Here is a 25,838-nt window from a genome sequence, read left to right on the forward strand (position 1 = left end):
ATTGTCCTGTGCCTTGGGAATGCAGAGGGAAAACCAAAAATCCTGGAGCAAAGGCCAGGGATGAGTGACAAATCACGGGTTTCCCTGTCCTGAGATACTTCAGATGTTAAAGAATTCCAAGAATTCCAGGAATTTGAGGGAGACGGGAGGAATCCCAAAGCGATTGAGGATTCCCAAAGCACAAATCCCATGTCTGGATCAGCTGTGAAAGATTCCACCCTGGAATTTCTGCTCATCACCAGTGGCAACACTTGATTTCATCTTGAATTTCCCAATTTTTTTTTTCCTGCGATTCCTCAGTTTCCAAAGTGAGACAATGGGAAAAGGGATCATTATCCCGGGAACGCGCACTGAAAAGCGGGATAAAAGCACTGACCTTTGGGCCACGGGAGGAGGGATCTGCTGGGACACTTCCCTCCTTCTGCGAGGAAAAAAACCGCACTGGGATGGGATGGGATCCATGGGATGGGATGGGATGGATCCATGGGATGGGATGGAATGGGATGGGATGGGATGGATCTATGGGATGGATCCATGGGATGGGATGGGATGGGATGGGATGGGATGGGATGGGATGGGATGGGATGGGATGGGATGGGATGGGATGAATTCATGGGATGGGATCCATGGGATGGGATGGGATGGGATCCATGGGATGGGATGGGATCCATGGGATGGCACCCATGGGATGGGATGGGATTCATAAGATCCATGGGATAGGATGGGATCCATGGGATGAGGTGTGATCCACAGGATGGGATGGCATGGTATCCATGGGATCTGTGGGATAGGATGGGATCCATGGGATAGGGTGGGATGGGACGGGGATCCATGGGATGGGATGGCATCCATGGGATCCATGGGATAGGATGGGATCCATGGGATGGGATGTGATCCATGGGATGGGATGGTATCCATGGGATCCACGGGATGGGAGAAAGGAGCAGCTGCCTCCTCCCTGGGATAAGAGCAGGGCAGGAGGAATTCCGTACCTTAATTCTCCTTGGATGGTGAGGGCCTGGATACGCCTTGGATGCAAAAAGAGGAGAGGGAAGTGTGAGAGCAGCCGGAAAAGCTTTTCCCTGAGCCATGGAAAAGACACCTCTGAGGAACGGGACGTGAGGAAGGACGTGGGGAATCCCAGAGGGTTTCCAGGGATCACCAGGATCCTTTGGAAAGTTCCTGGTTGGATTTGGGGTGGCCTCCAGGCTCCCATCTGGGAGCTGCCAGGACCAAGGAATTCCTGAGGAATTCCTGAAGAATTCCAGGCTTTTGGCAATTGGCACAAGTGTCCCATTTTAACCCTGGAATTTCTGGAGACGGTGTGGATGAGCTCAGCTCATTCCTCCTGGGAAGGCAGGGTGAGGGTCACTCCCGGCTTTCAAAGAAATCCATTCATGGGAAAAACCGTCCCGGATTTTCCATCCTTAACAGCCGGGAATGGGAATTTTTGCTCTTAAATTTTATAAAAATCAACTTTCCCCCCCCCCCCCCCCCCCCCCCCATTTCTGGGATCTTGTGTTAGCGATCCCTGGAATGTCCAGGCGTGTCAGGAATGGGCGGGTTTATCACCACCCCCCCAGGGAAATTAACTTTGACATTCCAAAGGGATTCCTGTTGTCCTGTTTCCCCCAAAACCCAGATTATTCCGTTCCCTCATTTCCCTGGATAAATTCATGGAGAAGGATCCGTTTGTCCGTGAAAAACGGCTCCTGCAGCAGCTGCTTCCCGCTTTATTTATGGATACTTCTCCCTAAATTTTCACATTCGTCGTGTCTATGCCCAGGTGGGAACACAGGGATCCACTTCCACTGCTCACCGTGGATCCTGACGGGAATTTCTGAGCTCCCGGAGCGCCGGGGGGATGAGCTGGTGATGGAGCCTCCAGGGAAGGGGCACAGCTTCCTCCCGGATCACAGGGATGGCTCTGGAATGGGATCCTCACGGGGTGTCCCTCACGGCCGGGAGATCTCCTGGATCGGTGCCTTGGGATGGCGGAGCCGTCGTCGGAATTCCCGTTTTCCTGCGGGGAGGGAAACCTGATCAACGGACAAGGAACGGTTTAAAACCGACAGAGGAGAGAGTTGGGTTGGATGGGAGGAAAGGATTCCTCACCCAGGGAATGCCCTGGGAAAAGTCTCATGGAGAAATTGTGGATTCCACACCCCTGGAAGCGTCCAAGGTGAGCTTGGACGGAGCTTGGAACAACCTGGGATGGTGGAAGGTGTCCCTGCCCGTGGAACTGGACGGGCTTTAGGATCTCTCCCAGCCCATTCCGTGATTCCACCAAATTCTATCTATAAAATATTAATTATATATATAATTATTTCTATATAGATAGATAAAATTAAAAAATTATATATATAAACACATATAAATAACTATATATATATATATAAATATATTCCATGAATGTATTCCATGATTCCATGAAATCCTAACTATAAAATAATAGTTATATATATTAAAAACGATTTAATATATATATATTAAAACAACTATATATATATACATATATATAAATATATAAAAATATATTCCATGAATATATTCCATGATTCCATGAAATCCTAACTATAAAATAATAGTTATATATATGTGTGTGTATAACTATTTAACATATATATTTAAAAAAACTATATATAAAAAACTATATATTTTTATATATAGATATTATATTCCATGAATGTATTCCATGATTCCTTGAAATCCTAACTATATAACAGTTATATATATATATAACTATTTAATATATATATATTACAAAACTATATCTATGTTACTATTTTTGTATATATGATATATATATAATATATATTATATATTCCATGAATGTATTCCATGATTCCATGAGATCTTAATATAATATAGTCGTTATATATATAACTATTATATATATAACTATATATATATTTTTTATATTAATTTAATTTTAATATAATAATATTAATATCAACAAACCAAAATTATCTTCTCCCACCTCAAGAATTCCATGATTCCGTTTCCCAATTTATCACCAGGCCACAAATCCACGGCCGATTCAAAGGAATAAAACCCCGCCCGGAATATCCCAACTCGGAACTCGAAATCCTTTCCCACTCCAGCCGTTCCCGGGCAACTCCGTGTTTATCGCACCTGGAGCATCCAATCGGAATAAACCACCGAATAATGCCAATTAACGGCCATATGTTAATCAGCCCCTCGGTGATAATTGGGAATATTTAAGGGACGCAAAGGAAAGCAAATAATTCCTGACCTGGCTCCTAAATTGCTCCTGCTTTTCCAGAGCGGCATTAGGAAATGACCCATTGGAAAAAAAAAAAAAAAACGAGGATATTCCTATCGAGGATATTCCCGGCAATTATTTCCTGAGGCAAATATTTGGGGGATGTTTGGATCCGAAGGCAAAAATTGAATTTATTTGCCGTAAAAGTCCTGAGATCTTCCAGGAGCACAAGGGAGAGAAGGAAAAATCAGGATGTGGTGCAGATATTTAGGGATATTCCCTTTTTTTTTTTTTTTTTTTTTTTTTTTTTTTTAGGAACAAAAGTCTGGATTCGCCTCCATTAATTTCATGGAGTTTTGGATGGTTTAAGCAGGGAAAAGAAATCCTAATCTTCCAGGGAATGTTGGTGAGGTTTTTTTTCCTGGATTTTAATAACCCACGGGATAATTCCACCCCATGGATAACGAACCCAGCAAATTTCTGGCTCACAAAGGGGAAAAACAAAACAAACCAAACAATTTTGAGCCAATTAAAACTGGAATTCTTTACTGGAAGAGGATGAGGATGAGGGGGAAAAGGGAAAAAAGAGGGATGAAGGATACCCTGGAATGTGGAGAATCCATACAGGATGGGCCTTTTGGGATAAAAGAGGGAAAATCTCCCAGAAATGGCACCACACGGATTTTCTCATCCCTCCTTCCCGGGGTGGGTTTTTTGGGATAAATCTCCCAGAAATGGCCTCCTGGGATGGCACCACGTGGATTTTCCCACCCCTCCTTCCTAGAGTGAGTTTTTTGGGATAAAAGAGGGAAAAATCTCCCAGAAATTGAATCGTGGGATGGCACCACATGGATTTTCCCATCCCTCCTTCCCGGGCACTGCTCATTCCCCCGGGAATGGCTCTAAAATGCTCCACAGACCCTCGTGGAGGCAATTCCCGGGATTCCAGAGGTTGCCAAGACCTGGCTGAGGTTTGGAAATGTTCCCTGGGATCCCATTTACTGGGAAATTGCCGGGCGTAATGAGGCTCCATTCACGCCGTAATTCCCCCGTAATTCTGGCAGTTTCCTGCTCCAGGAACTTCCAAGAAAAACTGGGAGGCTGCTGCTTCTTCAAGGAATGATTTGTTGCTGGCGGGGGGCGGGGGGAAGGAAGGAAAAGAGGGGAAGGAAGAAAAGGAGGGAAGAACAAAAAAAATTCCCGGAAAAAAGGAATGGGAAAAATAGAAAAAAAAAGTCAGGGATTTCAGGGAGGAAAACAAAGCAATTGTGGGTTTATCCCTATGGAGATGAGGGGGATTTATCCAAATTAACTCTGGAAAGCTTAAATCCAGGGATGGAGGAGCAGGAATTTTTGGGGATGGTCCCACAACCCCAAAGCAGTGGCTCATCCGTGGATGAGGATCCAGCCCTGCTCCGGACACGTGGGTTTGGGCTCATCACGCTCTTCCCAGCGGTTCCTGGGCTTCCAATTAACTCCTGGCAGGAATTGCTCCTCAGGGATGGAGCTCCTGGGCTGTTCCAGGCTCCGTCAGCCTTGGAGCAGGTGGAAATTCGTGATTCCCGCTGCTGCTTTTGGGAAAACAGGCGGGAAAACCGGCAGGAAAACCGGCAGGAAAACCGGCTCCACCCCTCCCTGGCATCCCTGGGATGTGGGAGCTGCTCTTTCCCTGCCTTTGGAATCAGCAGTTCCCTTCTCATGAGGATAAACGGGATTTTGCTCCAAATGTGAGGGAGGAAATCATCCCTGGGATGCAGATCCCGTCCCGCTGAGGGAGTTTGGAGCATCCACAAAAATCTGTGGGAGTTGCTCTGTGTTTATAAAGCTCCTGATTAAATGGGGATCATTGGAGGAGCTGCTGGAGCAATTCCAGAGGAATCCACGGAGCTGGAACTGCTCTGGAGCTGGGCTAGAGGAGCTGGGAATATTCCGCTGGAGAAGGGAAGGACCCGGGAGAGCTTCCAGAACATTCCAGGGCCTAAAGGGGCTCCAGGAGAGCTGCGGAGGGACTGGGGACAAGGGACAGAGGGACAGGACACAGGGAATGGCTTCCCACTGCCACAGGGCAGGGATGGGTGGGATCTTGGGAAGGAATTCCTGCCTGGGCTGGAATTGCCAGAGCAGCTGTGGCTGCCCCTGGATCCCTGGAATGTCCAAGGCCAGGCTGGATGTGGTTGGAGCAACCTGGGATGCTGGAAAATTCCCTGCCCATGTCAGGGGGATGGAACGGGATGATCCCCAAAATCCCTTCCCACCCAAACCATTCCACGAATCCCAAAACCATGGAAGGATTCGGGCTCCGTCCTCCGCGTTTCTCCAGCTTAACCATTTTCCCAGGAGCGGGAATTGCCGCATCCAGGAAGGAAAGCAAGCAGAGCCCGTGGATGCTCCCGGCGCATCCCGGCGCCTCCGGAGCCGGAATTCCCGCTCCAGGATTTTGCCTTTGAGCCGGGAGCCCTCTCGTGGCTGCTGAGCCGCCGTGATTCCAGCGCCGCGATTAACCCTGGAATTCATTTCCCCAGCCAGGGCAGGGATGGGAGCAGGAGGAAGAGCTCGGCAAACTGGATAAAACAGGATTTCCTGGGGCAGGATCTCCCCACTTCCACTTACTCCCGTTTTTCCATCCTTAAAAATATCCTTGGCTGGTTCCAAGGAAATATCCGAGGGATTTTTCTCCCTCCTGTTGCTGTCCGGCCTCTGGGTATTTCCAAGAATTCCAGAGGGATAGAGCGATGTCCAAACTGGAGAGTGCTGGGTTCGGAGCGGGGTTTGGGGAAGGGAATCCCTGCCCAGGAGGGCAGGAAAGCAGGGAAAAGTGGGATTTTAGGGATCAGAGAAAATCCCCAAATTCCCGCCTTGACCCTGAAATCCTCCTCTTCAAACGACTCGGATGCTCCAGAGCGCAGCAGGAATATCCCAGAATATCTGTGGAATATCCTGAGACCATATCCATGAATTTCCATGTCCATGAACTTCCATATCCACGGAAAGTGGGAAGGAAAAGGAAACATCTCGCAGGATATTTTAAATTCCCTATTTGGAGTCTGCATTATCCCTTTTTTAAAAATCTTGGGAAACATCGACTCTTCAGTCACCCAAGCTGGAATAACACAAGGATGGCGTGGCAAGATGGGATCAGAAAAAATGGGATTATCCCGGTTTCCCCCCGCAAAAAAAATTGTGGAATTAACCAACAAAACGTTCCCCAAGGGATTTTTGTCACTCCCATCAGCCTCCTGCCCGTTCCAGGAGCTCTGCTGTTCTCCAGGATTAAGATTTGCATCCCAGTCCCCTCCCTGGTCCGAAATCCTTGGAAAAACGTACCTGGCTGGTGTCCTGCTGGAGTTGTCCTTCCAGCCCCTCCTCCGAGGCCTGGAGGAGATCCAGGGAATGGTTTTCCTGCAGATCTCCTGGATGTGGCGGGGTCACAGTCAAGCTCTGGCAGAGAGGGATGGATAAATGCCGACAAAATTCCATTAATTGCTGGGAAAAAAAACCCGGGAAAAAACGGACAGCGGGACCCTTTCCCAAGCCCCGACCCCGATCCGTGCAGAAATCCTTATCCTTGCCCTAATTTCTTCTCCCACTGCAATAAAACAGGGGCAAAAGTCAAAATTCCGGGTTGTGTTCTGACTCCGTCCATGTTTCAATTATTTTTTTTTTTGCACTTTTAATTTTCCTAGCAAAGAACCGTTCTTCCTATTCCCAAACCTTTGCCTGAGAGCCCCCTGAATTTCAAAATTACACATAATTGGAGAGGGAGGGGGCGGGGTTTATATTTTCCATTTTCAGGGAGGCTCCTGCCTTCCTCAGCAGACACCTGTCTTTCCAAACCGGGACAGCCACCTCCAGGTGTTCTTTGGATGCTCCAGGGACGGGGAATCCGAACCTCCCTGGGCACTTCCAAAGCCCTGACCACCCTTTCCATGAAGAAATTCCTGCTGGTGTCCAACCTGAACCTGCCCTGGGCATTCCCTCTCCTCCTGCTCCTGTTCCCTGGGATTAGATCCCAAATCCCTCCCTGGCTGTCCCCTCCTGTCAGGGACTTGTGCGGAGCCACAAGATCCCCCCGATCCCCCTTTTCTCCAGGCTCAGCCCCTTTCCCAGCTCCTCCAGCACCTCCAGACCCTTCCCAGCTCCATTCCCTTCCCTGGACACGCTCCATGTCCTTCCTGATTGGAAGAGCCCAGAACTGGACGCAGTAAAAAACCCCAAATTTCGTCTTTCCTGCTGTTCACGTTCACCTCAGGGAATCCTCCGGACAGCGGCACTTCCAGATCCTCCAGCTCCAGGCTCTGTCCTCCTCCTGTCACCTCGGTGGTGGCCGGGACAGGGCGGGAAGTGTCGGACACCAGAGGATCCTGCAACACCAAAACCAAGGGATGGGAGGGACAGGGACAGCCCGGAGCTCCCAGGAGCCACAGGCGTGAGCAGCTGGATCCTGGTGGCTTCATTCCAACCTTCCAGGATACTCTGGGGTCACACTTGGTGACATTGCTGAGCCAGGGTGGGGAGAGTGGGCAGCGATTCCTTGGAATTCCTTCTGAGGAATCCTCCTCCCTCCCTGGGATCCCTTTTGCTGCTTCCACCACTCCAAGAGCTCCCAGAGGGCACAAGGACACTCTGGTGGCTTTGGGAATGGCTTCTACGGACAACAAAGCTTGACTGATCCCTTCATTCCCACTAAAAAAAAAAAAAAGGAATGTTTTGTATCCCTTTATCCCAAAGATCCCAGATCCTGGTGCCAGCCATCACCTCTCCCACCCGCTTTGGTGGCTCATTCCCACCTCCGACATTCCCTGGAGGTCCTGTCACTCCCGGCAGGTGACTGTACTCACGGTGACAGACACGGCCGCCTGGTTTTCCCGGGAAGTTTCGCCGGTCCTGGAGCCGCCCCGGTGCCCCAGGAGCCCGTCCAGCCCATCCCGTAGGATCATGTTGGAGAGGTCCCTCAGCAGCGCCAGCTGGAACCAGTGTGGCAGCCCAGTGTCACCCCGCTGTCCCCAACAGGTGACAATCCCAGAGCAGCCACCCCAAAACAAGGAATGACGGATTCCCGGGGCAGGGACAGCCGTGGGGTGGTTTAAATACAGGTTTGGGATCAAGGAGCTGATCCCATGGAGATTTTGTGGGGTCTCTCTCCATCCTAAATAAAAATCCCACATTTGTGTCCTTTCAGGACTTCAAGGGGGACTTTAAAAAAGAGGGAGAGTGGCTTTTTCCATGGGAATATGACAAGGAGGGATGGGTTTTAAACAGAATGAGGATTTAGGATGGGTATTGGGAAGAAATTTTTGGCTGGGAGGGTGGGGAGGGGTTGGAACGGAATTCCCAGAGAAGCTGTGACTGCCCCATCCCTGGAAGTGCCCAAGGCCGGGTTGGATGGGGTTTGGAGCAACCTGGGATGGTGGAAGGTGTTGAGGTTGGAATTAAAGGGACTTTAAGGCCCAAGTGTCACTGTCACAGGGACCTCAAAGCCACCACCCACCCCATAAAATGGCATTTAAAAAAAATCTGTCCCAGAAAACACTTAAATATAACCTGGAAAAGGAAACGGAGTGAACTTCCTGGGGTTGCTGGGGGAGCAAATGTCACCTCCAGGATTCCAGAGGGAGGAGACGGAAAAGCCAAATCACAACCCCCCCGTCGGGATTGGAAGGACAAAGGATCTCTCCTACCTGGATCCCGTACGCCTCAAAAAGCCTCTCCAGGTCCTGCAAGGGGAAAGAAAGGTCCCAACTGCTCCTCCTCGGCTCTCCAGGAGGTTTCTCCTGGAGGAGGCTGAGGGCCGAGGGGACACGCAGCGGGTCCCCTCTGCCATCCCAAGCCAGACAGAGAGAGCTGGGCCGCTCCCAACATTTATAAGGTCTTTAGTTTTGATTTATTTACCTTCATTTCCAGCGCTTTTCCTGGCGGGCCAGGTTCTCCCTTGGAATGAACGAGATCAGCTCATTAATTCCGTCATTTCCGTGAGGAGAAAGGAGAGGAAGGGGAGGATTCCCATATCTGCCCCTTCGTCTGCCACCAGCCCGCTCCGTAACCCCGAATAAATCCCACTCAGGGGTTTGAATCCCACCCTGCTCCACAGGCTCCTTCCAACTGGATTTTGTAGGGAAAGCCCGGCCCACGAGCGGCATCCAAGGGAGGTTTGGGCCAGAGCTTTGCTCCATCCCCTTCTCCAAAAACGTGGAGAAAAGGAAAGATTTTGGGGGCTCCTCAGTGCCATGAGTGCAGAGGACACCAAGGAGGATGATGGCCAAGGTGTCCCCATGGCTGGTGGTCCTCTCTGGAGATGGCCACGGTGCTGGTGGCCGCACACCTGGCTGGGGTCCAACATCTTCAGCGGGATGGGCTCTCATGGAAAGTCACAGTGATGGAATTCCATCTCCGGGTGAGAGATCTCGGATTGTTCACAGATGAAATCGTGGATGAGCTGCAGGGGGAGTTGTGGAAAAGGAACGATTTTTGAGGTCCCTCAGTGCCACCAGTGCAGAAGACACCAAGGAGGATGATGGCCAAGGTGTCCCCATGGCTGGTGGTCCTCTCTGGAGGTGGTCACGGTGCTGGTGGCCCCACACCTGGCTGGGGCCCAACATCTTCAGCGGGATGGGCTCTCATGGAAAGTCACAGTGATGGAATTCCATCTTTGGGTGAGAGATCTCGGATGGTGCACAGATGAAATCGTGGATGAGCTGCAGGTGGGGCTTTGGAAGGCCCATCCTGAGGGCTCCTGGGGTGAGGAACCTCTGCTGAGGTGGGGCTGACCCGCCTCTCTGAGGGGCTTCACTCCACTGAAATCCGGGTTCTGCATCAACGGATTCCGGTGGAATGAAGGGCACCAGGAAGGCCCTGATGGCGTCTCCGGCCTCTCCTCCAGGCAGGATTTGGGATGCCCCGTCCCCTGGATAAATCTTGGCTTTTCCAAAGGTTCTCGTGGCAACCAGGCAATCTCCCTGTCCCCACTGGCGCTGCTTCCTGCAGCGTTGTCCTCTCCATTAGGGAAGGAGCCGCTTCCCGCCTCTAAAGATCTTGGACGTGTGGGATCTGAAGCCATGAAATTCCTCCTTCCACCCCTTTCCACGTGCTCTCCAGCTTGAAGGAGGGAGGAAAGGGAGGAACAATCCATGAACATTCCAGAAATTTATCCCGTTTGGCTCCTGAGGAACATTCTTCCTCCCGAAGAAGCTCTGCGGGGATTTGGGACCACGGCGACCACGAGTTCCTGAGCCCATCCCAGGAGCTCCGCTTTGAAATCCCGAACTTTCGTGGGGTCAGAGGAGGAGACCTGAGCTGGGTTTTCCCTCCCCTCTGACCTGCCCAGGGTGGTGCCACCACCCCAAAAATGTGGGTTCAGGACCTACCTTTGGGCCTGGGGGGCCTCTTTCACCTCTCAGGCCGTCCTTCCCAGGATCTCCCTGAAAACCAGCAGGAATGTGTTAGCTCCTCTGTAAAATTCCCATTTCCTGCGTGCTCATCCCAAACTTTTCCGCCTTTTCCAGAGGGAACAACCGACCCCTCCCTGTGTCTCCCTAATTCTGGTTTTTAAGTTAAACTTGGGGCAATTCTGCTCTTCACTTGAAGCTTGACCTCCGGGAGGGCTGATATTCCGGGGAGTTTTTCCTGCTTTTCCCTTTTTCCTTTGCTATCCCACCTGGAATAATGGAGTTACCTCTCGTGCAACCCAAATTTTGCTTTTATTTCCCTGCCGCCACATCTTGGCTGAGGAAGCAACACCATTTCTTTGGGAAAGCCTGGGATTGGATCTCTTTTAGATCCATGGGGGATATTTCCTGCAGCTTTTCTCCTAATCCCACTTTTCCTGTGACTCAGGACACGAGTCCTGCGGGTAAATCAGGAATTCGGCAGGAATGGCTGCAAAGGATCCATCCAAAGACACCCTTTGGACCTCTGGGAATGAAATTTTTTTCCTCCCAGCACAGCAAAATTTCTTGGGAATTGCTGCTGCGGCTGCTCTGCCTCGTGTCCTTCCCCATCCCCACAAAATGAACAGCAGGGATAAATAAAATTAAAAATGCATTAAGCAATTAAATAGAATAAATTCAATAATTAAGTGAAAAAAATTAAGTAAAAACAAACAAATAATTGAATAAAGTAAATTAAATAATTAAATAAAGTAAATTAAATAATTAAATTACAAATTGAAACTCCCAGTTCTTGTTAAAATGGCCACAGGGAGAAGGGTGGGAGAGGGGGAGGAGCTGCTTCAATATTTTTGGGAATCTCCTGAATAGGATTTAGGTAAAGTCATGAGAAATTTGGTAACATTTTCCCCGACGCTTTTTTTTTCCACGGGGATGAAAAAAGGATGGAGCGAACCCATCTCTGCTGGATCTATCCATGTTGGATCCATCCAACCCGGATCCAAAGAAATAAATATTATTTATTTACAACGCTGGGAATAAATAAAATCTCTCCCAGCTGCACCTTCAAGGATCCCTTACATCCTTTCCAGGTTCTCCTGGATCTCCTTTCATTCCCTGCTCCCCAGGTCGTCCTGGGAGTCCAGGAGGACCCTGCAAGAAGAGATTGAGAGAAGAAAAAAAAAAATCACAAACAGAGCCCGAAAAAGGAAAAAAGCAAGGAAAAATATTACTTTTCCCCACAGGAAAGGAATATTTGGAAGTGGAGGGCTCCCATTGGGATGGAGAGAAGGGAAACAGAGCAGCCCCACCACTCTCCAGGGCGGGAAATGATAATAATCGTGAGAAAATTGGAATTATTACCCTGATTCCTCTCACTCCCGGCTCTCCAGGGACTCCAGCTTCTCCCTAAAAGAGAGGAAGCAGCTTTCCAAATGGTTTTCCATCAAGGGATGGGAATTTTCTTGCACTTAAACCTGGAGGAAACGGTTTAAAGGGAGGGAAGCGAGTCCATCAAACATTCCAGGGGCTCTGATGGAGGTTAAATCTCTTTAACCCTGTTTAATGCCTGGAAAACTGGGATAGAGGAAAGTTTCGGGATATCTGGGATGCCTTAAATTAGGGATGGTGTTTTACAGCATTCCCATAAACGAGGAAAGAACAGGCGCAAGGTGTGGGGTGAGCGGAATATTTACATTTAGGGGTAGGATGAGGCGATTGCCACCAAATCCCAACGTTCTGAGCTCCAGGAATGTTTGGAAAATGATTTTGGAGACAGGATGGGATTGTTGGATCAGGATTGTGCAGGGCCAGGGGTTGGGCTGGATGATCCTGGCGTGTCCCTTCCGACCCGGGATATTCTGGGATTCCATTCGTGGCGCTCTGTTCTCAGCGTCTCCCAGGAAAACAAAAAACCAGTTTAATTCCATTTTTTTTTGGCTTTTCCGTTCCGGCCTTTTTGGGAATGGGAAAATCCAAGGTAAAAGGAAGGTGAAGGGGATTCTCCGCGGTCTCGTTTAAGGACAAATAAACAGGAAATAAAACGAGCAGGGATGAACTTCAGGACGAATCCAAGAGTTTAATTTTCCAGCTGCTGTTTTCCTGGCACCTCGGGAAGGGGTGGGATCACCTTGGTCCCAGAGGAGCCTTTTCTCCCAGGAAAGGAGGAAAAAGTGCAGAAGTGCTGGGTTTTCCCAAGTTTTTTACCATCATTTCCTAGACAAATTCAGAGCTCTGGAATCGCGACACCAAAGTCGGGGCTGCTGGAATGCAGCTGCTTCCCTTTTTATCCCCCCAAGATTTCCCCGGGCGATCCTATTCCACGCGACGTCCAGGGATCAACCCAACCCTTGGAGCTGCAGAAAGCTCTTCACCGACTGCGCTCAGGAGAGGTTTTCCAGGAGGAAAGTCGGGAATTCATGGGAGGCTGGGAGGAGAGACAGGGCCAGGACAGGTGACCTGAACTGACCGCGGGGATATTCCAAACTGGCCGCAGGGATATTCCAAACTGACCGCGGGGATATTCCAAACTGGCCGCAGGGATATTCCAAACTGGCCGCAGGGATATTCCAAACTGGCCGCAGGGATACTCCAGATCATGTGACGTCAAGCCCAATGTATTAAAACATCCAGTGTTCCAGAAGCCAGTCAGGATGTTTTCGTGAGGGGCCACCTTGTTTTTGTGAGGGACCATCTTCTCCCTTGAAGGGCCATCTTCTTTTGTGAGGGACCCCTTTGGTTTTTTTCAGGGCCCATCTTGTTTTTGTGAGGGGCCATCTTGTTTTTTGTGAGGGACCATCTTGTTTTTGTGAGGGCCCATCTTGTTTTTGTGAGGGGCCATCTTCTTCTGTGAGGAACCATCTTCCTCTGTGAGGGGCCATCTTGTTTTTTGTGAGGGACCATCTTGTTTTTTGTGAGGGACCATCTTGTTTTTGTGAGGGGCCCTCTTCTTCTGTGAGGAACCATCTTCTTCTGTGAGGGGCCATCTTGTTTTTTGTGAGGGACCATCTTGTTTTTGTGAGGGCCCATCTTGTTTTTTGTGAGGGGCCCTCTTCTTCTGTGAGGAACCATCTTCTTCTGTGAGGGGCCATCTTGTTTTTGTGAGGGACCATCTTGTTTTTGTGAGGGGCCATCTTGTTTTTTGTGAGGGGCCCTCTTCTTCTGTGAGGAACCATCTTCTTCTGTGAGGGGCCATCTTGTTTTTGTGAGGGACCATCTTGTTTTTGTGAGGGGCCATCTTGTTTTTTGTGAGGGGCCCTCTTCTTCTGTGAGGAACCATCTTCTTTTGTGAGAGGTCATCTTCTCTGAAGGGCCATCTTTTGTGAGGCCCCACCTTGTCCTTGCGAGGGACCATCTTGTTTTTGTGAGGCACCATCTTCTTCTCTGAGGGACCATCTTCTCCTGTGAGGGGTCATCCTGTTTTTGTGAGGGACCATCTTGTTTTTGTGAGGCGCCATTTTCTTCTGTGAGGGGTCATCTTCTGTGAGGGGCCATCTTGTTTTTGTGAGGTGCCATCTTCTTCTGTGAGGGGCCTTCTTCTTCTGTGAGGAACCATCTTCTTTTGTGAGGGGTCATCTTCTTTGGTGAGGCCCCACCTTGTTCTTGCAAGGGACCATCTTGTTTTTGTGAGGGGCGATCTTGTTTTCGTGACGTGCCATCTTCTTCTCTGAGGGGCCATCTTGATTTTGGTGAGGGGCAAACTTGTTTTTGTGAGGGGTCATCGTGTTTTTGTGAGGGCCCACCTCCTCTGATCCCAAGAGGGAACTCCTATTAGGGATCCTGCTCCATTTCCAGGGATCAACCCAGCCCTCAGAGCTGAGGAAAGCTCTTCACTGGAGTCAGGAGAAATTTCCAGAAGCCTGTTCTGATGTTTTTGTGAGGACCCACCTCGTTTGGCCGCAGAAGGGAATTATTCGGGGCAGTTCTGTGAGGAGCAGGGAGCTGGGCTCCATGATTTTTTTATGGATCCTTTCCAATTGAGATCACCTGAGGCTCAGTGACCCCTTCAGGGCCGGTGCGGCTGCACCTCCTGCTAAATCCACATCAGGCAGACGTGACAAAAATCCCAATCAAAGAATCCCAGAATCGTTTGGGTTGGAAGGGACCTCAAAGTCCATCCAGTGCCACCCCTGCCATGGGCAGGGACACCTTCCATGATCCCAGGTTTCTCCAAGACCCATGAGCCAGCACTCCCAGTGATCCAGGGGCAGCCACAGCCGCTCTGGGCGCTGATGTTGAATTACAAGGAAGAAAAGTTGTCCCTTGTTTGTCCGTGCAGGGCAGAGCTGGGGTTGTTGGTTGGTCCCCAGGGATCAGCAGCTCCGTCCCCCTGGATCCTGCCTTTACTCACATCTTTTCCTCTCAGCCCGGCCTCTCCTGGCTTTCCAGGGAATCCTGGTTCACCTCTCTCTCCCTAAAGGAAACAAGGCTCGTCACATTCCTGTCCTGCGCTCCACGGCCCTCCCACTTCAGACATTCCAGCGGCACATCCATGGTCGTGGAGTTGCTTCCACAATCCTGGATGAAGTTTGGGCTCAGAGCACTTACCCTGTGCTAGAAAGGGCTGGGATTGTAGGATTTGCATTATTAATATTTATTATTTATTAATACATATTCATAGTATTTCTGTTTATTTAATGATAGTATTATTATCATTTTTGTAGGATTGTTGGGCTGGAAAGCATCCCGCTCTAAGCTCATCTATCCAGACTCCACAGCCATCCCTGGAATTCACTCAGGACAGAACCTGTTGAGGTTCTCCTGCTCCAGGAGCAGCTCAGATCAGCTGAGACTCGAGATGGATCCAGTTGTGGACGCAGGATCAGTTCCCATCCCGCATTTTAATTTTTATTCCCACATAAATCAGCTGAGCTCCCATGGATGGGTCCTCGTCTGCCCTGTTTGATGTTTGTCCCACAAGGTCGTGGATTTGATCCCACTTCCTTAAGAGCTGGCTTGGATGATCCTTGTGGATCATCCCAACTCAGAATATTCCGTGAAATCTGGGAAATTCGCGACACCACCTCTCCCGGCCTTCTCCCAACCCCAAACACCTTTCCTTGCCTCCACTTTGCAACCTCATTAACACATCTCGTTAACACCTCCTGGCTTGGCTGCATCCCGTTTATCTCTTGTGACGTCCCATTTTTCCATGCCCTGGAAGCTGATCCAGCCTAGATATTCCATTCACTGATCTATGGAACAATTCCCAAACCCAACCCCTCCTCCAGCCAAGTCTGGGGAGATCCCTGTTTGAGGAATGCCCACAGAGAGACACTCACTGAGCAACTGCCACGGGTGGGATCTTTTCCGGAAATTTCCTGACTGGTTTTTGAACTTTTCCTGGGAAAAATCCTGCAGGTGAGGATTAGCAGGAAATTTTTTTTTTTTTAAGGCCTGATCAAAGATGTTGGAAGGAACCTCTAAGACCACTTGGTTCCACCCCCTGCCATGGGCAGGGACAACTTCCACCATCCCAGGTTGCTCCAAGCCCCATCCAACCCGGCCTTGGACAATTCCAGGGATCCAGGGGCAGCCACAGCTTCTCTAGGAATTCTGTGCCGCCCTCCCAGGGTACAAAGCTTTCCACGGACTCACCTTCTGACCCGGCTTCCCAGACAATCCCACGTTTCCCTGCAGAAACACAGAAGGAACGACACGGGTAAGACAATTCCAGGAGTCGGCAGATAAAATCAGAGAAGGGGAAAACGGGGAATGTCCCACAGGGGGCTGCACCATGCGCACCCCGTCCAGAGTCTCCCCCGCTTTGAAACCATCAATGTTTTGAGCTTCCCACTCCTCTTCCAAAGATACTCCTCCGTAATATTGGGATTTCCCAATCTTTGCTGGATTAAAATGAACGGGACTGAGATGTCCCTGGAGGAGGGAACAGCAAGGATTAAGCCAACCCTTCCTGGACATCATATGGGAGCCACCAAGACCTTCCTAGACACAAAAGTCAGGAAGATGAAGATCAAGGTGACTTTGAGGAAAGGAAATAATTGGGAATGGGATTTCCTTGGATTCTGCCCACAGAGCCACCAGTTGGTCACTGACCATCCGTGTTTTCCTCCAGTCATGGAGAATTCTCCACGTTTTGGGGGATCCCAGCCCTGCACCCGGCCTGAGGACGGAGCTCACGACCCTGTCACCCCAGACCTCCACAGGGTCACCTGCCCTGCTCCTTGTCACCTCCCCAGCGTCCATCTCCTCAGGGCTGAAGGCCAACATGAAATCCATGGAGGTGACGGGGGGATTTTGTCCCTGAACCTCCTGGTTTGTCCCCTGAGCTCTGCCCATTCCACACCCACCCCATTGTCCCTCTCACCCTGTCACCGATGTCTCCCTTTAGCCCTGGCTGGCCAGGAATTCCAAATCCTGGATTTCCCTGGGAAAAAAAACAAAGGGATTCGGGGTCAGCTTTTCCAAGTTCAGGACAAACCTCCAGGGACAGAAAAAATCCAGAGCAGATCCAAGATATTTCCATCCCCATGGACAACCAGGGAGCTGAGCATTTGCTCCCTCCCTGATTTCCTTTGGATTTCTACACGTGGAATTCTCCACCTTGGATCCCTGGATGGATGACCCGGGGAGGAATTCCACCTCCCTCAGAGTTTCCTTGGTGGCCACAGAAAAGAATAAATCATTTTTATCCCTAAAGGAAGGGGAAAATCGTCACCTTCTCCCCTTTTTCTCCCGGGATTCCTTTGTCTCCTCTCGGCCCAGCTGGTCCGGGATCTCCCTGGGAATAAAAGACACGCCTGAAATCGGGAATATCCTGCAGGAAGCCAAGCCCTGTTCCCTTAGTGACTCCTTAGGGCTGCTTTTTGCACTTTTGCCGCACCCTGGAAAAAAATTCCCATCCTGGATTTATAGGGATTTTTTTTTTTTCCCATGGCACCTGCCTTCTGCCATCCAAAATTCAGTTGTTGCCACACTACAAAGCACCAAAAACGCATTTTTACTTGGTTTAAACTGAATAAAATTAACACCTGCCATTTCTCTGCAGGCTGGCAGTGAAGTATCAGGAATAATTAAAAAAAAAAAAGAATCGGATATTTCAGGCCACATTCCATCACAAGGCCACAGGAAAATTCCTGGGATGCTACTTAAGCTCAGCCTAAAAGGAAAGAGGGATTTTTGCCAGCCAAGATTAAACAGTCTGGGCAATAAGACCAGTAAAAGGAGGTAATTCCAGCACCCAATCCCAGCAAAAAAAAAAAAAAAAAGTCAAAATCCATTGTGCCTATGGAATGAGGGAGGTCTGAAGCACCGCAGGGAATTTCCATGGAAAAGCCACACGGAATCAGCCCTGCAGTAAATCCTTCTCACAGACAGAAGGTTCTGGGCAGGATGGCAATGAGAGAGAGCAAGACTGAAAAACAGAAAAAAAAGGTAAAAAATTCCATTTAAAATATTCCGGGTCTTGTTCCACCTCATATTTCCACTGAGAAAGTGACTGGAATTGTCTAAAGCAGCTGGAAAACATGGAAAACACAGGCAGGGAACAGCTCTGTCCCAGAGAGCTCCTTGGTTTGGGAAATTCAGTTTTCTCTCAGCGAGGCCAAACTCTGGATCAGGGGCCTAAAGATGTGGGAATTCTCCATCCCTGGGAATTCTCAGCACAGGAGACCAGACCCAGCTTTGGAGTGGGCTCTGCTTTGAGCAGGAGGTGGGAATGGAGATCTCCAGAAATCTCTTCTATCCCTAATTTCAGCCTCCCTTGGCTGGAAGTATCTTCTGGGATTGGGCTCCCTTCTGTCTCCCTCCTGAAATCCCAAATTTCCCTCCAGATTCGGGCTGGAATGGGAATTCCAGGCACAAAACGTGAATAAAAGTGAGAGAAATATCCCCAGGACAAGATTTTTCCAAGCTCTCCTCTCCGGTCAATCACAAGGGAGATGGAATTCGGGAAATGTGGAACGACCTCCCCATCTTCCAAAAAAAAAAAAAAAAACAAACCAAAAAACCAACCAATCGAACAAAAAATCCCCCAAAAAACCCCAAACAAAAAGAAACCAGAAAAAAGGAGAAAAAAAACAACAACAACAAAAAAAAACCACCACAAAAAAGCCAACAAAAAAAAAAAAAACCCAATAAAAAAACCAAACCAAACAAACAAAAAAATCAACCAAAAAAATCCCCCCCAAACCCACCCAAAAACCCCCAACTAAACAAAAACCCCCACTTGCCTTTTCAAGCAACGCTAATTAATTAAACAATCAATTAACAGACTTACCCTGACACCTTTAGTGCCTGGAGGTCCCAAAACCTGAGGAGAAGAAGAAAAAAAATGACAGAAATCCTCTGATACTGGCGGAAAAAAAATAAGATTTAAAAATCTCCTTTTCATGGTGCCTTTTCCAAGGCAAGGAATGTTATGGGGTAAGAATTGCTGCGGGATCAGGATTGTTACGAGGTAAGAATTGTTATGGGATCAGAATTGTTATGGGATCAGAATTATTATGAGGTAAGAATTCTTATGGGATAACAATTGTTATGGGATCAGAATTTTTATGGGATCAGAATTGTTATGGGATCAGAATTTTATTGGGATAAGAATTGTTATGGGATCAGAGTTGTTGTGGGATCAGAATTGTTGTGGGATCAGAATCGTTATGGAATAAGAATTGTTATGAGGTGAGAATTTTTATGGGATAAGAATTGTTATGGGATAAGAGTTGTTATGGGATCAGAATTGTTATGGGATCAGAATTACTATGAGGTAAGAATTCTTATGGGATAACAATTGTTATGGGATCAGAGTTGTTATGGGATCAGAATTTTTATGGGATCAGAATTGTTATGGGATCAGAGTTGTTGTGGGATCAGAATCGTTGTGGGATCAGAATCGTTGTGGGATCAGAATCGTTATGGAATAAGAATTGTTATGAGGCGAGAATTTTTATGGGATAAGAATTGTTATGGGATAAGGAATCTTGTGGCCACCACCGAGGTTTCTCCTCCAAGCTGGAATTTGGAGGGACACGGAGAGCTGTGGGTGTCCAGCAGGACTCATCCCTGTGGATGAGGAGGTGGAGCACATGGATTCAGTGGTGGGAATTTTCGTCCTCGTGTTTCCTGGGCAGCAGTGAAGCTCCTCGGAGGGGACAATGGGAATACTGGGAATACGGGAACTGGAGCGAGGGAGAAGAGGACAAAGTTGGCTGGAGGGTCAGGGAAAAAGGTCTGGGAGTTCTTCCCGTGGTTCTGCGGGACACAGAACTCTTGGATTCCCGGAATTTTGGGATGGAGGCTGCGCAGCTGAAGGACAAGAAGGGCTCTAAAGCCACTCCAAGTTACCTCCAAGGCTGGAGCACCTGGAAATCCTGGATTTCCCTGCCAGGCAAGAGGAAGGAACGGTGGCCAATGGAGTGAAAAATGTAAGGAAAACTTTTTGCTCATTCCTTTCCCGACTTTTATTCCTTAAAAGTGCCCAAAAGTCATCTCAGAAGCACAAGAGGCAAGGAGAGGGGAGGACAGAGCTCAGAGATATCCCTGTGGGATCCCACAGGGAACAAGCTGGGAAAAATCAGGATAATTGCATCTGAGCTGGTCAAATGTTCCCTTACTGTTCCACTCACTTCGTCTCCCTTCTGCCCCGGAGGTCCTGGGTTTCCCTGGAAGAAATCAGAAGGAAATTTCCACCAGAACGAAAACAGATCCAGCAGTTTCGGTTCCATCCAGAGGGAGGGAAGGATGGAGCTCTCCGACCGCATTTTCCATTCATTTCGGGACAGCTCTTCCAGCCTGGAACTCTGGAGTCTCCCTGGCCACAAAAGTGACGTGTTTTTATTTAAAATATCCCACCTCGCTGCCATTCTGGGGTCTCTGTTGGCAGCAAGGAATTCCAGAGTCCAGGGAGTGGAAAATTATTCCCTTTTTTTTTTTCCTTTTGAGGGAAAGACTGGCCCGGTTGAAGGTGTCCCTGCATGGTCCAGAGGGTTTGGAGCAGGTGGCCTCGGAAAGTCACTTCCAACCCAAACCATTCCATGATCCAGTGGTTCCCACAGGGATTATGACGGAGATTAATTATGATGCTGGTTAAGGGGCAGAAAAATTTCCTTGGAACCGGAATTCCAGGCCCGGGAACTCGGGCTCAGGATTTCAGCACCCACCTTTGGTCCTGGTGCTCCTGGAGGTCCCATCATTCCCTGAAAACAACAGAGGAAACAGTGAAAGCTCCGATTTTTAACCCCAAATCCTTCATTCTCTCATCTTTTCCATGAGGAACCACGGGATTCCAAGGAAAAAACCTAAATATTGGAGCAGATTTCGGAGACACTGAACACTCCCGAGAGGATTTTTAATGCAAATTTCACTTCAAGATTCCCAACCCACCTGCTCTCCTTCTTCCCCCTTCATGCCAGCAGTGCCAGGAATGCCAATTCCTGCCATTCCCTGCAAGGAAAGCACAGAATCCTCAGGAATGCTGATCCCAGAGAACCCATCCTTCCCAGATTTCTGCTCCAGAGTCTTCCTTAGCAAAACAGGAGGGGGGAGATTTCCTCTGGAAACGTTTGGCTCTGAGCGGAGCCGGTAAACTCCAGGAATGCTGGGACATCCCAAAACGTCTTTCCCACAAGTTTACCCTGGAATTCCTCTCATTTTCCCCCTGGGTTGAGGGATTCAGGAAATATCCAACCTTTTCTCCCCGTGGTCCGGGCAGTCCAGGAACCCCATGGAGCCCCACAGGGCCTGGCAAACCAGGTTTTCCCTGGAAAGGAAGGAACAGCATCAAATCTTTATTTTTATTATTTTTTTTTCTCTCCAAACTGGAAAGAATTTATTTTAAATTCTGCAGGTAAATATTTTTATTTATTTTATTTTATTTTATTTTATTTTATTTATTTTTAAAATTTTATCCTATATATAAATACATAGGATACGTATGTAATAAATCAATACAGATATAAATATTTAATATTCATTATATACAGATCCTATATATTTTTATATTCAGATCTGAGCAGTTCCTTTAAAACCGAGGGATCACAGAGCTGCCTGCGAATTCCCAAATTTCCTTTTCCCCCCACAAATCAGTTGTGAATCCCTGGCTTTACTCGGGAAGGGGAAATAATGGAAGCCAGAGGCTGGGAATGGTGAATCCAGACCCATGGAAAGGGCTGGTTTATGGGATACAGCTCTCCAAGATGGCAAAACCAACCCAAAAACAGATCCAGGAGGGAAGGAAAGAACAGCACTGATGGATGTTATTATCCTTTAGATCCGGCCATTTGCAGCACAGAGAATTCCCAAACCGATCCTGGTGTCAATAATCTTCCACGGACTTTTTTCCCTTCTCCTATCTCCCCTTGAACTCAAACCTCCCACGCCCCAAACCTCGTTGCGGGATGATTTCTGGGAAGAAAATTGTTTTGGAGCTTGAAACCTTGAATTGTTTTGGATTTCGAAAAGAATTTTGTTCTGGATCTGCTGCCAGTTCGGGCCGTTTGCTGTCCCACGCTCTTGATCCGTATTTTTCCTTCCTCCTGGGTCTGCCCCAGTTTTTCCCTGACTCCCTGGGACCACTCACCGGCTCTCCCGTGTCCCCTCTGTCACCTTTGAGGCCACTCCTCCCACGGGGACCCTGCGGGAAGCACAGGGAAGTCTCACTCCATGATCCCTTTCATGGATCCCCACGGAATTTTGGGAAGTTTGGAAGGCAGAACTTCCCGGGCAGCTTGGAAATAATTACGGGGGGAAAAAAAAAAAGGGTTTTTCATCCCAAAGTGAAGGCTGCCCTCAGGTACTCACCCTGATTCCTGAATCCCCTGGTTCACCCTGAAACACATAGGACGAGAAGAATTCCAATGGGGAATTTAGGGGCTCCTCACCAAACTTCATCCCAGCAAAAAAAACCCCAGAACAACCCTGCACAGTCCGACAATCCAAGAGAGCAAAATTCCCAATTCCCAGCGGCAGGCGGAGCTTCAGGAGAGGCCTCCAGACACCTCCACCCTGCAGGATTTGGTGCTGGGTCTCCTTTTCCTGGGAGAACTGTGCTGCAAACTCACCTTGATGGAGATTCCTGGTGGCCCTGGAGAACCTGGTGGCCCTGGAACCCCAGGAACCCCCGGCTGCCCCTTCTGTCCCTGCAACGAGGAAAAAAACGGGACAGGGAGGGATTTGGGATCTCTCCCGACCCTTGGGAAGCTGAAGGCTCCCCCCACACCTGGGGTTTGATACTCACAGGGGAGCCAGGCTGCCCATTCCGGCCAGGAATCACCTCCACTCCTCCCAGGACGTAGCCTGGCTCTCCCTGTGGATAAAGGCACCTTGGGAGATCCAGGAGCAGATGGAAATCGGGTGATTTAGGGGACAATCCCATCAACCCCCAAACCACACGGCCGTGACCTGAGTTTTGCTCGCTGGCATGGAAAAAAAAGAATTAATCCCAAGGGAAAAAATGGAAGTTGTCTCTCGGCAGGATCCATTCCCAATCCGAGGAAAGAGGAGGAATGGAGATAGGGAGAAGGGCAGGAAGCTCCTCCTGGGATTTGTCCATAGTTAATACTGAAATATTTTACTGTCCTGAACGGATTAAAGCAAGTTTGTTAATTATGGGAACTCCAGGCAGAATGACCCCACCTTCTCCTGCTGTTAATTAACTAATTAACTGTGCCCAGAACCTGGGATTAGGATTGAGCACTTCTCTCCATAAAGAAATGAAATTCCTGAGGGAAACTCCCCAAGCTGAGGACGGGCAGTGTAGGATTGGGTAGACACGGCTTTAAAAGTCCACGTTCACCACAGATCCTGGCGAAAACGCTTGGAAAACAGAGGGCACAACAACAAAACGGATTTTTCCCAGCGAAATCCAGGGATGGAACTCACTCTGTCTCCCTTTGGCCCCGCCGGTCCTGGATAGCCCGGAGATCCCTGGAATTAAAAATAAATTCTGCAGTGTTAAAGAGAAAAACACCCACAGGACGGTGGTTGCTGATCCCTGGAAGTGTCCGAGGCCGGGTTGGACGGGGCTTGGAGCAACCTGGGATAGTGGGAGGTGGGATGAGTTTTAAAGTCCCTTCCCACCCAAACCAGCCCCGCTTGGGGTTCCAAATACTCACAGTGTCACCCTGGCTGCCAGGGAGCCCCTGCAAAACAGGACAGAGTTTTTTGACAAAACTGGTCACTTTTGTCTGGGAATGGCCCTCGGGAAAAGTTTTTTAAGACCAATCCATACCACGATTCCAGGGGGGCCTGGAGGACCCGGCCGGCCCGGCCTGCCTGGCAGCCCAGGAATGCCGTCCTTCCCAGGGAAGCCCTAAAAAACATGGAAAATCACAGCGTGGAGGGGGGATGACCTCAGGCCTGCAAACCCCAACGGCTTCATGCAGCACCGTAACACTTGAGAGCATTCCCAGATCCCAGAGCAATTCCCTTCTCCAGGATTTTCAAAGAAGAGCAAAACACCAACAGAGAAGATCTGAGGGTGAGATTCTTCACTTGAACTCTTCCTTGGTCATAATTTGGCTGAATTTACTGCCAGAGGGCAAGGATGGATGGGATCTTGGGATGGAATTCCTGCCTGGGCTGGAATTCCCAGAGAAGCTGTGGCTGCCCCTGGATCCCTGGAAGTGTCCAAGGCCAGGTTGGACATTGGGGTTTTGGAGCACCCTGGGATAGTGGAAGCTGTCGAGGTAGGAACTGGATGATCTTTGAATTCCCTTCCAACCCAAACCATTCCATGATTCCATGACATTAGTTATCCAGGTGGATCATGCTGTGGTGCCATCCCCTTTAGAGCTGTGGGAATCCATGTGGGTCCCTTCCAACTGGGAATGTTCTGTGACTCACCCGCTCCCCTTTCTCTCCCTTCGTAGTGAAGCTGTGGAGGTCATAACCCCTGTGAGCTGCTGAGACTCTGGAGCTCTTGGAAAAGAGAAAAAAAAAATGGAAAAGAGAAAAAAAAATGGAAAAAAGAAAAAAAAAATTAGCAGGGAATTAATATCCACAAAAGGATAGCGAATCAACCGGAGCGACCAGGAAACACAGACTGAAACATTCCTTGGCTTAGGCAAAAAAAAAAGGGAAAAGCCAAGTCGACCATCCAGGAGAATTCTCAGCTATTTAAAGTCTGTTCCTATGAATTTATAGTATGAATTTTTAATATTCATAAGTGTTCAGCAGTGGCTTCATCCATCAAAACATTCCCAGCTCTATCCCGGCTTCCCCATTTCCACCCCCTGGATTTCAAAGGTTTTGCTCTTCAGGGCTGGGCAGTGAGGTCAGGATGGCGCGTGATATCCTGAATCCGCTCTGATTCTGCTTTGGAATCTTCCCTCAGGGAAGAAGCTTTTCCTTGAGAAGCTTTTCCTTGAGAAATTCGGTTGCGCACGATTCATAGTTTTGATTTAAAATATTAATAGGAAAAGAATGTCATAATAATGATTTGATTGACATTTCCTAAGTGCTTTACTTTAGAAATAATAAATGATTAATTTGACGCTGTTCAAAGTGGAATTTGTGCCTTTTTTACCAACCCACTCCAAGGTGGATTTACTCCCAGGAGTAGGAACTCACCTTTCCCGGTGGGATTTGGGTTCCTGGGAGCTGAGGATCAGAACAAATGGCCTCTATCAGCTCTTGGAGGATCTGGGGGAGGTCATCGAAGGTGCTGACGTAGAAAACGTTCTGGGGGTTCTGCTGCAGCAGGATCCTGTGGAGCTCCACGGGGTCAGCTCCTGACACCCCCACAGCAAGGACACGGAGCCCTGGAATGACACGGATTCCGCCGCTCCTAATTCTTGGGATCAGTTTCCAAACCCCACACCTGGTAAAAATCTCTGGTGGGATTAGGGTAGAACCCATGGAGAAGTCACCGGGAGCTGGGTGTGAGTTGCAGCAAACCAAGTTGGGAAAAGAGAAAGGAGGGAGGGAAGGAACCAAGAGTGCCCTCAAAGTGACTCCTCACACAGTGCACCACCCTCAAACCCCTGGAAATTCGTGGAGAACTGAGGGAAACACAACAGGGCAACCTCAAACCCCTGGAAATTCATGGGGAACTGAGGGAAACAAAACACGGCAACCTCAAACCCCTGGAAATTCATGGAGAACTGAGGGAAACACAACAGGGCAACCTCAAACCCCTGGAAATTCATGGGGAACTGAGGGAAATCCAACTGGGCAACCTCAAACCCCTGGAAATTCATGGGGAACTGAGGGAAACAAAACGGAGCAACCTCAAACCCCTGGAAATTCATGGGGAACTGAGGGAAATCCAACAGGGC

The 25,838-nt window shown here is 48.9% G+C and overlaps 1 protein-coding gene across 1 annotated transcript in view; it reads right to left on the bottom strand.

Annotated features, from left to right (window-relative positions):
* Positions 1-25,838, bottom strand: part of LOC136289162 (collagen alpha-1(VII) chain-like) — a 111,857-nt gene that overhangs the window by 37,216 nt on the left and 48,803 nt on the right. Inside the window, exons 25-55 of the mRNA XM_066182650.1 lie at positions 25,132-25,322; positions 24,406-24,480; positions 23,792-23,872; positions 23,676-23,702; positions 23,443-23,487; positions 22,799-22,867; positions 22,623-22,700; positions 22,363-22,389; positions 22,142-22,195; positions 21,251-21,322; positions 20,947-21,006; positions 20,724-20,759; positions 20,190-20,225; positions 19,909-19,944; positions 18,845-18,877; positions 17,285-17,347; positions 16,934-16,993; positions 16,204-16,239; positions 14,957-15,019; positions 11,971-12,015; positions 11,689-11,760; positions 10,588-10,641; positions 9,116-9,154; positions 8,905-8,940; positions 8,065-8,190; positions 7,471-7,587; positions 6,551-6,664; positions 2,210-2,293; positions 1,820-2,023; positions 993-1,028; positions 377-421 (exon numbers count right to left, since the gene is read on the bottom strand). Coding sequence (XP_066038747.1) covers positions 377-421; positions 993-1,028; positions 1,820-2,023; positions 2,210-2,293; positions 6,551-6,664; positions 7,471-7,587; positions 8,065-8,190; positions 8,905-8,940; positions 9,116-9,154; positions 10,588-10,641; positions 11,689-11,760; positions 11,971-12,015; positions 14,957-15,019; positions 16,204-16,239; positions 16,934-16,993; positions 17,285-17,347; positions 18,845-18,877; positions 19,909-19,944; positions 20,190-20,225; positions 20,724-20,759; positions 20,947-21,006; positions 21,251-21,322; positions 22,142-22,195; positions 22,363-22,389; positions 22,623-22,700; positions 22,799-22,867; positions 23,443-23,487; positions 23,676-23,702; positions 23,792-23,872; positions 24,406-24,480; positions 25,132-25,322 — 2,114 coding nt within the window. The remainder of the gene's footprint in view (positions 1-376; positions 422-992; positions 1,029-1,819; positions 2,024-2,209; positions 2,294-6,550; positions 6,665-7,470; positions 7,588-8,064; positions 8,191-8,904; positions 8,941-9,115; positions 9,155-10,587; positions 10,642-11,688; positions 11,761-11,970; positions 12,016-14,956; positions 15,020-16,203; positions 16,240-16,933; positions 16,994-17,284; positions 17,348-18,844; positions 18,878-19,908; positions 19,945-20,189; positions 20,226-20,723; positions 20,760-20,946; positions 21,007-21,250; positions 21,323-22,141; positions 22,196-22,362; positions 22,390-22,622; positions 22,701-22,798; positions 22,868-23,442; positions 23,488-23,675; positions 23,703-23,791; positions 23,873-24,405; positions 24,481-25,131; positions 25,323-25,838) is intronic.

This window comes from Chamaea fasciata, unplaced genomic scaffold (assembly GCF_029207755.1).
Source record: "Chamaea fasciata isolate MVZ Bird 193981 ecotype frontalis unplaced genomic scaffold, bChaFas1.0.hap1 SCAF_5, whole genome shotgun sequence".
NCBI classification, from domain to species: Eukaryota; Metazoa; Chordata; class Aves; order Passeriformes; family Sylviidae; genus Chamaea; species Chamaea fasciata.